General features: G+C 36.6%; 1 protein-coding gene across 1 annotated transcript; it reads right to left on the reverse strand.

Moving 5' to 3' along the window:
• Window positions 1-4,363: 4,363 nt before the first annotated feature.
• On the reverse strand, window positions 4,364-7,683 carry LOC131336592 (helicase and polymerase-containing protein TEBICHI-like). The gene is made up of 4 exons (XM_058372486.1): window positions 6,453-7,683; window positions 5,538-5,591; window positions 4,611-5,448; window positions 4,364-4,424 (listed from the first exon to the last, which is right to left on the reverse strand). The coding sequence occupies exons 2-3, from the start codon at window positions 5,565-5,567 to the stop codon at window positions 4,903-4,905; spliced, it is 576 nt and encodes a 191-aa protein (XP_058228469.1). The 5' UTR covers window positions 5,568-5,591; window positions 6,453-7,683; the 3' UTR covers window positions 4,364-4,424; window positions 4,611-4,902.
• Between the last annotated feature and the right edge of the window lie 3,784 nt (window positions 7,684-11,467).

An 11,467-nucleotide genomic window follows, 5' to 3' on the forward strand; every position in this document is an offset into this window, starting at 1 on the left:
CATCAGGCAATGCTGCTTTCCCAGTCCTTTGCCCAGGCCAACAAATTTCTTTGAGCAGAATATAGGGCTGCTTTCACCATAAATCAATGATAAAGATGCACTCCAGAATGCCAGAGTATAGTAATTGCCACTACAGGCATTGGCCCAAAATTCTGTTTCCACACCATATCAACCAGTATATTTATCTGAAAAGATCACACACCCTAAGAATTTGGGACCGTAACTCCTTGTTCATTTTGTTCAGCCAGGAAAGGCTCCAAAGATCCCCATGCTCTCCCAACCTTCATTTTGACCCACAAAGGAACTGGAAGACAAAGTAAGATAATTTAAAGAAATAAGGCTACAAAGGAGGCAAGCATGACACGATTGCACAAAGATGGTATAGCATATTAGCATTCCCTAACATCCAAAAGATCCCAACAATCGCTGGGGAAAATGAACTAGCAACAAGGAGAAGACAGCAAGAAATACATAAGGCGATTTCACCGAGAAGCGACGCAGCTCTCTCTATGCTCATTTGAAGCAACCACCCAGCTTCCTTTAGGACGGAAGGATCTGCTTCCAGTACTAATTCATCTTGTACCTGGAAAGCAAAGGTGAACATCATATGTTACATTTATGCCAGAAAAAGATCCCCTCTCAACCTTCAGGTGACTGAAATAGAATAGAATCAGTAAGGACCGGGCAAGTGCTTAAAATAAGACACAGAAATGACAAAGACAGACGATATAGCATTTCTTTCCAATTAGAGGAACATGTTTGAGTAAGTTATATTGGAGTAGTTATCCAGGGTGAGGGATCAATGAGCTTGACAAAACGGCTAAATTGCCTCATTTCTATGAGAAGTCCAGAAAGCCAATGACTCCTATTATGGCTGAATCAATCTAAGACGCCACCCTAGTTCACTCAAAAACCATGCATCACTGCCATGATAGTATTATGGCTAGCCCTCCAACATGCTCTCCAAAACAACCACAGATTTATCCATGTAGCATACATAGCAAAATGCCCTATCCAGAGCTGTATCCGGTTTCCTCCACACTACTGCTACTTCTAGCTAGGCCTCCCGTGAATTTCTGAAGATTGGGGAAAGGGGAGTGGAAGCCACTGTTATGAAGAACTACAATTGATATTTAGCATACAACAAAACTTCGCAAATATGTTAAGACTAAGAAAAGCAGGCACAAATGGTGTGCCAATTCCATGATGGCCACAGCTCACCCTACATATATTTGAATGAGAAGTCAACAGAACATGGGAAATACTTCATAACTTTTAGAACTCATTGCATACTATAGAAGCACCCTGTCACGGGCAAGATTCTTCTTGTCAATGCTGTGCTATTTAGCAGTTCATTTTAGGAAAAGCAGACGGCGAGGAATACTTCCTCAAATAAACAAACAAATAACATGAAGCAATCAAAAAGCTACCTGCAAAAGGATTCCGCAGCGGCCCCTAAGCATGTGAAATTTTGCTGCAACTGTTGCCGCATCGGAATCGTCGACTTCTCCAACAATCAGAGAATGTATATTGATCATTGCAATTTTGATGATGTCAGCAGCAGATCCCTGGAAAGAAGCAATCGCATACTAAACTTTTTCTTCTCCCCCTTTAAAAACAAAATCCTCCACCCCAGTCCTCCACAATCCCTGTCCACGCATAAACAATAACAATAAACACTACCTGACAAATAGAATTGACAGCTTGTCTCTGAGCTTTAGACCTTTCCAAGTTTAATTTTTGCTAGAAACACTTTCTTCCTGTAAGGGTCTTCACATATCTGCAGAAGCACAAGATCGATAAATAATAGATCATTTGGTCAATAAACAAGCAAATGATTCTGAAATTACAAGATGCATAGGAGAAAGATGACAGATATATCAAGACAAAAACAAGATAAATTCTCATGAAGTTTTTATGGAGAAAAGAACTGAAAGAATGTAGCATACAGAACAGAAAAATGTCAAGCATGACCTTGAAGAAAGAGATGTATCAACAACTGACTAAAACAGAACTGGTATTTGCAAGGGCCAATTCAAAGTTTCTTAAGCTCACACTCAGAATGCTCCTATAATTTTTGCAATATATTTGCAAAAAAACTTGGACAACAAATGAATAGAAACCAGCAAAATATTAACTTAACCCTTTTTGACGACAAGATGTGACAGCTTCCTGAAGCCAAGAAGGAACACCAGGAAAACACCTTTTAAAATTCTGAATTTTCTCAGTAGCGTAATCTAAACAGTAGTTCAGTTGTTCAGAAAGGGTATTAGAACCAATTCCATACAGGAATATACCGTAAACTAATCTTTTGGTTTGATCTCGTTCTTGGGAGGTAACAATAGATTCCTCTTTCTCAGTCCATTTCGCTGCTATCATGGAGAAGATATCACCATAGCTTTTACTGAGGAGTTCGATTAGTGCAGTGTCTTTGGAAAAGTGAGCCATTATTCTCAGTTCTATTTGAGAATAATCTGCGGCTAATAGAAACCAATTATGCTGCAAAAACATTTGAGGAAGCTAAATGAACCACAAAGCAATTGCTGAGCCTTAAATACATATGTATTAGTACCATATATTGTTGCTTCAACTCACAATCGGAGAATCACGTTACCTCAGTAGGGAGAAAAAAGTCACGAGCATTTATACAATAACGATCTACATTTGATCATCTCCATCTTTGTCATTTTCGAATTCAACCATGTGCTCAACACACTTATACATAATTCATTGCACTAGCTATTAGTTTCTACTAGCACAAGAAGGAAAATGAAGGGGATAAAGAACAAAACCTGAAGATTAGATTCCTCCATTGAAAGTCGTCTAGTTTCTGTTGATGTTTGGAGCCAATAGCCATGAAGCGTGTATTTCTGTGTCCTAATTGAAAGCCTAGCGAGCGAACAAATTGATCCCAAGGTACAGTTTAGTAGCTTTGCCAAAGATCGGTACTCTTTTATGACCGGAATACTAGGATGCTCATGCCTGAAACAAAAACAAATTCTTTTTGGTACAAGAATGTATAAAGGGAGCGAAAGGAGAAACAGGCACCAAGGGCAATGAAATATCAAGCTGCACACTGATATCAATTACTTTCAAAGCAATATGGAATGTCCAAGCTCCAGAATTACATAAATATTTACACTAATTATTGAACACAAAGGGGGTTTTCGGCTATGATCTTAGCAGCACAATAAAGCACACAAATTTATAATATAACATTTTCAAATTGTCATGAACCATCCTAAGCTATTGATTTCACGAATTCCAAAGTTACAGCAGATCCAAACAAATTTTAGCAAAATATATGCACAGACATTCTTTTGAAGATCCAACATGAGCACTCTAGAGAAATATTTCCCAAGAAATAGCACATCCTGTGTTACTATCTATTTTCTTTGAGTTCACAAGAAACCTGCTAAAATTATGTAAATCCATTCTGCAAGAGAAAAATATGCACAAGGTCCTTCGCCAGTTCACTTCACAGGATTTAGCCATCGAGACAAAGAAAAGAATAAATAAATGGTTTTCTGCAATACCAGCCAGTCTGTCAGCTTCCTTCTCAAGATACCTTAGTTTTCTCCTTTTCTCCCTAACACTTGGCGCACCTGAAGGCATCCCTACATGTCAACACCTATTCCCCACACCTCCATGTCCGCAAGAATGTTCACCTGAATAAACATGTACACACTTCACATTCATAACACACCTACATTAATTCTTTAAAGCATAAAGGAAATGACAAGAATAACTACACAACTCCATAGGCTCATACATGATGCCACACTTTCAAGAGTGAAACAAGTTGGAAAGATTTAAAAGAAAATTGCCTAGACTTAGTTTTAACTAAAAGATAGGTTTTCTCTAGCATTCCACTCAAAATATTGCAGGCCTTCAGTGATGCAAAAACCGAACACAATAGGGTTTCTCCCAAGAAAGTATGTCTTCAAATGAAATCAGTGAAAAAAAATGAAACATATCAGAAAGTTCTATGTCATTTAATTGATAATAGGGATCTCATTAGTTTCCAACAACAAGAAAGCATCCTCTAGAGCATATCCGCTAGAGATAAACGGTGTTACCAGTGGTCCATAGACTCCATACACATATGTTTCACTCAAGATACTTCAGTTCGGCCATCTATTCTTTGCTCAAAGTTTAAAGGAAAACCTCAAATAAAGGTGTACAAGAACAAGATACATTATTTAGAGTAGGTGACCTGAGAATTCTCACCAGTGGGATCTCAATGCTAAGAAGGGCTTCAACTAGTTCTTCAGAAATTAGCAATTTCCAGAGAACAGAATATAAGGCTCGGGTTTGCGCAACTCTACAGCAGCAACCATTATGTGCAGCTATGCGCATCTGATTTTTCCATCTACCACTCCGACTAGCAGCCGTTGCAGCCTCACTAGATAACCTTTTCTTAACTTCCTATGCTAGCAGTCACAACTTCATCAACCAACTCAAATCATGACAAGTTTTTAAATGCTTCATCAGAAATAGTCATGTTTTGGTTGCGTCTCAAAGATGCAACATTTACCAAACAGAATTTCCCTTAACCTAAGACAATTATGTCAACCAAAAGCAATATCGTAGTTGATAAATAACGAAACTTGCCTTTTCCAGATTGGAGTTGGAGCTTCTCTCCTCGTCAGGCCACAAGATCCATGCTACAATGCACATGTCGAGTCCATCCCATACGAAAAGCGGGGACAACACATAGTATGAGCCAGTGTTCTAAAAGTCGGCCGCCTAGGCCAATTACTCCCCGCCTAGGTGCTAGGCGGTGGTTCAACGCCTAGATTAGACAGCTAACTAGTCGGGCGCCTAGGCCCCACCTAGGTGCTAGGCGGCCGACTAGTCAACACCTAGGCACTAGGCGCCCCTCTTCCGCCCGACTAGCGCCTAGCAATTTTTAGAACATTGGTATGAGCTGTCAAGAAGTTCAAGACCCAAAGTTTTCACAGCAAGATTCAGGCTACCTAATCTCTGAATGGAAACAGCAGGAACTTTAAACACCTGAATCTGAACTTTTAAGTTCCAAGTAAACTTTTTCACATCTTTTCTCTCCATGATCATTACAATCCTATTCCATTTTTGCATTGCAAATTCAAACCAATGCTTCGGTGCCAAAACATCATCACCATCACCAGAAATAATCATGGACAAGGTATCATTCCTTCTCTTAAACCAAAATAGATCCTTAGGAAGATTGACATAGTACACTGGAGAATTTTCCCAACAGATTGCTATGCCGTGTATTTCAAAAGGGACACTGGAATTCCCCTTCTGTCTTTTGCTAAAGTGAATGTCAAAATAGAATTCTTGGGCTGTATCCCAAAGATCAAGAAAGGAATCAAATCCACCAGAAGTATTGACAGCACTTACAGGACCTTCGTCAGAAGCATTTTCCTTACTAACAAAACATGCAATTTCTGCGTCATGCCACTCCTGCTCAACACGTTCATGATATTCGTCATATGTCCTGTTTTCATTACCAGTTATAAGTAAAGGACCAGAGGAGGAGGTGACTGCATTACCAATATGGTTGACAGTAGTATTTTTCTCATCTAGAATAACAGGCCCTTCAACAGCTGCAGGATTTTCGGCACCAAAGTTAGTCTGCATGGTAGCAGCTGATTTCACTTCATCTGTTTAAACATAGGCAAGCTCTTTTCATTCGAATTGCTTTGTTTCCTTCCTACCATTTGTTCCCTCTATCTGCCTATCTTTAGTATTATATAATCTTTTTGGGACAGGAAATATATTTTGATGAAACTCATTTGTTCCAGCCATAGCTGCAATTCGTAAGGTTGCCTATAATAAAGTCAAAGTTACAGCTGCTTACATGTAAGGGCTAGAGACTGAAGACTAAAACTCACTCAGTCAACATATTCTAAGTTAGATTCTTTCAGTTAAAACAAGTAGCTGTAAACAGAAAGGATACAAATGCAGACAAGAAATCATAACATTTTGTCAGGTAGTACATGCGTATACTATAGAGAATAAACTGAGATACTTAATAGTTCAGTCATATCTAAGGAGAATGCCTTAAGTACCAACAAGTAGGAAAACTACAATAACGATAGGATGATCAAGAAGTCTAAGGAGAATGCCTTTTAACTCATAGGTGCTGCTTTCCAATACATTGACTGAAATTCAAGAAGTTTTGTGGCTGAAAACTGAAGTAATATTCTCTCATCAGTTTCCCCAATGAACCTCATCATGAACAAAGCTTACTTAATCTAGTAGAGTACAGGGGACTAATTTTTGTCCTCCTCGTCTGTTCTCAAAACTATTACAGTGCTACAAAACTACTATAGTGCAACAAAACTAAGCCCTTCTCTCAAAATATCTTATATCTCAAGCAGTACAAAACATCACGAAACAGGCAAACAACAAATGTTGATCACAAAATCACGAAACAGGAAAAGAACAAGTGCTGATCAAATTACTTGAGTTCGCAAAATAGCTTGCAAATCTGGCTTGTTCTTGGTAGAACCCTTCTCTTTCACCTCAACAGAGGCTGCGACCGACCAACTCCACCGGTAACCCATCCCAATTATTCCTACTCCCCTTCCCCGACCCCACAAGTGCCCCCGAAACCTTTGAAATCCCAGCAGCTATGCTCGCCATCTTCTTCTTATAAGCCGAATCCAACCCGAAGGGCGAAACCCTAATCCCGCCGGACAACCTCCTCCCCGGCGAAATCGACAGCTTCCTCGTGCTTGGCGACGGCTCCTTCCTTCCTGCAATAGGTGACGGCTGCCCGTACCTCTACGGCACCACTATCGCCGCCTCCCTCGACGTCCTTAGGTTCTCTCCCTTAGCCAAAATGAGGATCGGAACCATGTACTTCGACAGCACTGGGAGCGCTTAAGTTTTCCGGCCGCCAGCTATGGATCTCGCTATACAGCCGCCGAGCACGAGGAAACTAATCTATGAAAATAAAATCCACAACATATTTCCCTAACACTACCTGTAAGCCATTTACTAATTACCCAAAAAATAAAGCTGGAAAAGAACATCCAAGCCAGATAGTCATCGGGCTTCAAAGGGCCTTAGTCCAGAACTGCAAAGGGGCTAAAGTTTTTGCTCTCTCTGTTTGCATCAACCTGAAATAGAAAAGAAACCAAAAAATAATGAAACGGAAATTTTCCTCAACGAAAAACAAAAACAGAAACACATAATAAGCAAAAACGTGATACATGTGACAGCCGATAGGTTAATGCCGCATGAACATAACGTTAAAAACAGTAATTAAAAAAAAAAAATGAAGATGAAGATGAAGAAGCAGCAGCAGCCCTATATAAATTATATATACACGCACCTAAGTTGTAGTGAAAGCATGAGAAATCGACGCATATGAGAAACTAAAAACAAAAACTATAGGCATGCATAGGAGTATGAGAAATCAAGAAAGTAGATGCACTCATCGCTCGAAGCAATTCCATCAGATACAGACAACAAAATTCAACGAATCTGGAGAAGGAGAGAGAGAATGGCTTGCTAGAGGAATCGCAGAGAGGCGTCAAGAGAGAGAGGAGTGAGAACGTCGACATTGTAGAGAGAGAGAGTTTTGAAATTCGGAAAAGAAACGGCGTGAGAGCGTGGGGGAGGATTAGAGGATCCGAAGGAGTGTTTATCTACACACCGAACAAGAATTGGAGAGAGAGAGAGAGAGAGAGAGAGAGAGAGAGACGTTGCGATTAAAAGATACGAGAGATCCGCGGATCAAAAAAAAAAAACTCCGTACGAGATATCCCGTGGATCGTGTGTGTCTGATTTGAAATCCCAAACTAGTTGCAAAAGTTTACATTAGACTTGTCACTCAAGTAACTACTCCTAATAAATGAGCGTCCATTTTAATTATCACCGACTCACCTTCTTTCACTTATGTTCAATGATCGTCCATTTTAATAACTTTTATCTGGATATTTTGTTTGACTCAAAACTAACATTTGGGTAAAGTTATAATTTTGGAAAAAAAAAAATTGACTCAAAACTAACATTTGGGAATTAATCCAAAAAATATTTGGGTAAAAGTTATAAAATTTTTACTTTACTGATCTTTCTCAACGAGACGGAGTAATAATTCAGAAAAATTTGACTCTAAACTAACAAATGCAAAAAAAAAAAAAAAAAAAGTGAAACAACCCCGTCATGTGATTTATTTGTATTTTTCTTTTATACTATTGGATATTCGGACCACTTTGCACACACCTCAATTAATTTCGAAATCCTAAAATTAACGACCGAACAAACCATCCAATAGCCCTAACGTTTGGAATATTTGACCTCCATGAAATTCACCTCAAAACCCTTCGGATTGCCATTTATTTATGTTTCAGGTGGTGAATTGGACAAGCAGTGATCAGTGGAGGTCACCATAACCTGAAATTTTGAAGATTAATGTGGATGGGGCTTTTCACTTTTGATGATGTGGGAATACGAAAGGGGGGTATGGGACTGGTTATCCGTGATCGTGTGGGGAATACTCTGGGGTGCCAGAAATGGCGGAAGCAGAAGGTTTTCGAATCACACTGAATTGCTCAGCTTGTTCCAATGGAAGCTCGTACATGGTGGAAGGTGATGCACAAACAGTAATGTTACAAGGGAAGGCTCGTGTCAAACCATGTTTGGAAGTCGCAAATCTCTTTGGGCGCCCCCCCTGACACCCCCCAACCCACCCCTCCCCCCGGGCGACCCCACCCCCCGGACCAAACTACCCCCGGCAATATTCAACCCAGTCAACCCATGCCATTTTCTTATTTTTTATTTATTTACTTAATAGTAACTTTTATATCTTTTTTCATTTTTATTTATTTAATATTATTTAAGTGTTCCAAATTTCAATCCGATTGAATCGATGCAAAGATCTTGTTTTTTTTATCATTTTGTCTTCAATGATCATAATGAATTTTTGGCTCGAAGGTCTTTCAACAAGTACCCTAAGACTTATTATTTAGTTTCAGGTTTCTCTTAGGGTGCTCATTGAAAGGCCTTAGAGCCAAAAATTCATTACGACCATTTAGGATGAAATAATAAGAAAAATAAGATCTTCGCACCGGTTCAAACGAATTAAAAATCGGAACACTTATTTTTTTACTCGTTATATGTATTTTTAAATTATTTAATATTATACCCGGCAATAATTCAACCCACGGAATTTTTTTATTTTTTATTTATTTACTTAATAATTTTTATATCTTTTTTCATTTTTATTTATTTAATATTATTTAAGTGTTCCAATTTTCAATCCGGTTGAATCGATGCAAAGATCTTATTTTTTTTATCATTTTGTCTTCAATGATCATAATGAATTTTTGGCTCAAAGGCCTTTCAACAAGTACCCTAAGACTTATTATTTAGTTTCAGGTCTCTCTCAGGGTGCTCATTAAAAGGCCTTAGAGCCAAAAATTCATTACGACCATTTAGGATGAAATGATAAGAAAAATAAGATATTCGCACCGGTTCAAACGAATTAAAAATTGGAACACTTATTTTTTTACGCTTTATATGTATTTTTAAATTATTTAATATTATATATATGAGTAAATTTCTTTATGTTATTGAAATTTCTTTATAGTAAGAAGTCTTTTAAAAGTAAAACAAAAAATAACTAAAAGTAAAACAAAAAAAAGTTAGTAAAAGTTTAAAAAAAAAAAAACAATAACAGTAACAGTAATTAAAATTTTTTATAAGTAAACAAAAAAAATTAGGAAAAATTAAAAAAAATTAAAACAGTAATTAAAGTCTTTTAAAAGTATAAAAAAAATTAGTAAAAGTAAAAAAAAAAACAGTAATTATTTACTTTTAAAAGTAAAACCAAAAAAAACTAGTCAAAGTGAAAAAAAGAAAAGAAAAACCGAAAAAGAAGGGGCAAGGGGGGGAAAAGCAGTGGGGCCGGGGAAGGGGTGGTGTCAGGGGGGTGCGAGAAGAGGGTCTCTTGGAAGTCATTGTTAGGAGGCGTTTGGTAACCTTTTTGTTTTCTGTTTCTTATTTTTATTTTTACTTTTTTGAAAACTAATGAAGAATTAAGTGTTCAAAATTTAATCCGTTTGAATCGGCGGAAAGATTTTAGTTTTCTGATCATTTTATCTTAAATGGACATAATTAAATTTTGACTCTATGGCTCTCGTTGATTAGTCCTAAGAGATATTTGATTTTACGACTTTTTAGGGCTAATCAACGAGAGCCCTAGAATCAAATTTTAATTATGACTATTTAGGATAAAATGATCAAAATTCTAAAATTTTTCCACTGGTTCAAACGGATTAAAATTTGAAACACTTAATTTTTTAACCATATTTTTTAATATGTAAAGGATTCCAGTGTTGCGTTTTTAATTCTTTTATTTATTGAATATTTTTTTATATATTTTCTCTTTTATTTATCCGAAATACCCCTCCCTTTAACTAAATTCTTTTTTTATTTAATTTCTTAATTCTTTTTTCTTATGTATTTAATATTGTTCATGCAATTTCATTTCTTATTTATTTTCTCGTTTATCTATTTAATTATCTCTTTCTATCTATTTATTTTTTTCTCTTCAACCTCAATATTGTAATGTGCGGCCCGAAATGGGAAAATTGACATATCTCGGGACTTGATCGGACAACGTTGATAATTTTGGACAGTCTAAAATGTGCTCAGGACAATTATAGTACTGCAAAAATCAGTCCATTTAATCACCGAATTTGAAAAGATGAAAATGTTGATCTGTGTGCCAATTAATAAATATGGCCTATTATTAGTTAAAAAAAAAAAAGACCAGACAGAATGGAACAAAGATCTTATTTTTCTAATCCTTTTATCTTAAATAATTATAATGAATTTTTAGCTCTAAGACTTTCAACGAGCTTCCGAAGAGACCCCTAGAACCAAATATGAAAAGTTCAAAAAAATCTTATGTGATTTTCGGTGAAAATTAACGACTTATTAATCTAAAAAAAAAGGGGTTTTGGACTTCCCTTAAAGGAAGAAAGAACAGATTTTTGAAACATGCATCGGACGAAGATACAGAATGGGCTGCTAGTTATGGAACACGTTTGCGATTGTGGTACGAAGTAATAGGTATAAGCGCGCCGGGAGCAGCACTTGGAGGAAATATTGATTAGAATTTGTGTTTTTATGTATTTTCATGTTTTGACAATATGTACTCAATTATAATAAAATGAAATTTTGTTTAAATTTATTATTGTTTATTACAAGTTATTTTTATTATTAATTGTTAAGACAAATTAATTAACTAATTAAAATAATATAAATTTATTAAGTATAAAGTCAATTTTAATTAAAAATAGAATTTGAGTTAACAAAAAAAAAAAGAAAGAAGGGAGGTAAATGAGAAAAGAAACAAAATAAAGAAAATAATTGAAAATTACAAAAGAAAAAAAAAGATTCAAATCGGAAAGAAAGAAAAGGAAATAAGGGGAAAAAAATCTAATCAGAAAAAAAGAAAAGGAAA

This window comes from Rhododendron vialii, chromosome 8a, assembly GCF_030253575.1.
Source record: "Rhododendron vialii isolate Sample 1 chromosome 8a, ASM3025357v1".
Classification (NCBI taxonomy): Eukaryota; Viridiplantae; Streptophyta; class Magnoliopsida; order Ericales; family Ericaceae; genus Rhododendron; species Rhododendron vialii.

What these genes read in the sequence shown, in the direction of transcription:
- LOC131336592 (XM_058372486.1), bottom strand. Translation starts at nt 5,567, where the DNA reads ATGAGAAAAATACTACTGTCAACCATATTG. An exon ending in TACTACTGTCAACCATATTG is followed by an intron (nt 5,449 to 5,537) that starts GTAATGCAGTCA and finishes CGTGTTGAGCAG; the next exon opens with GAGTGGCATGACGCAGAAAT.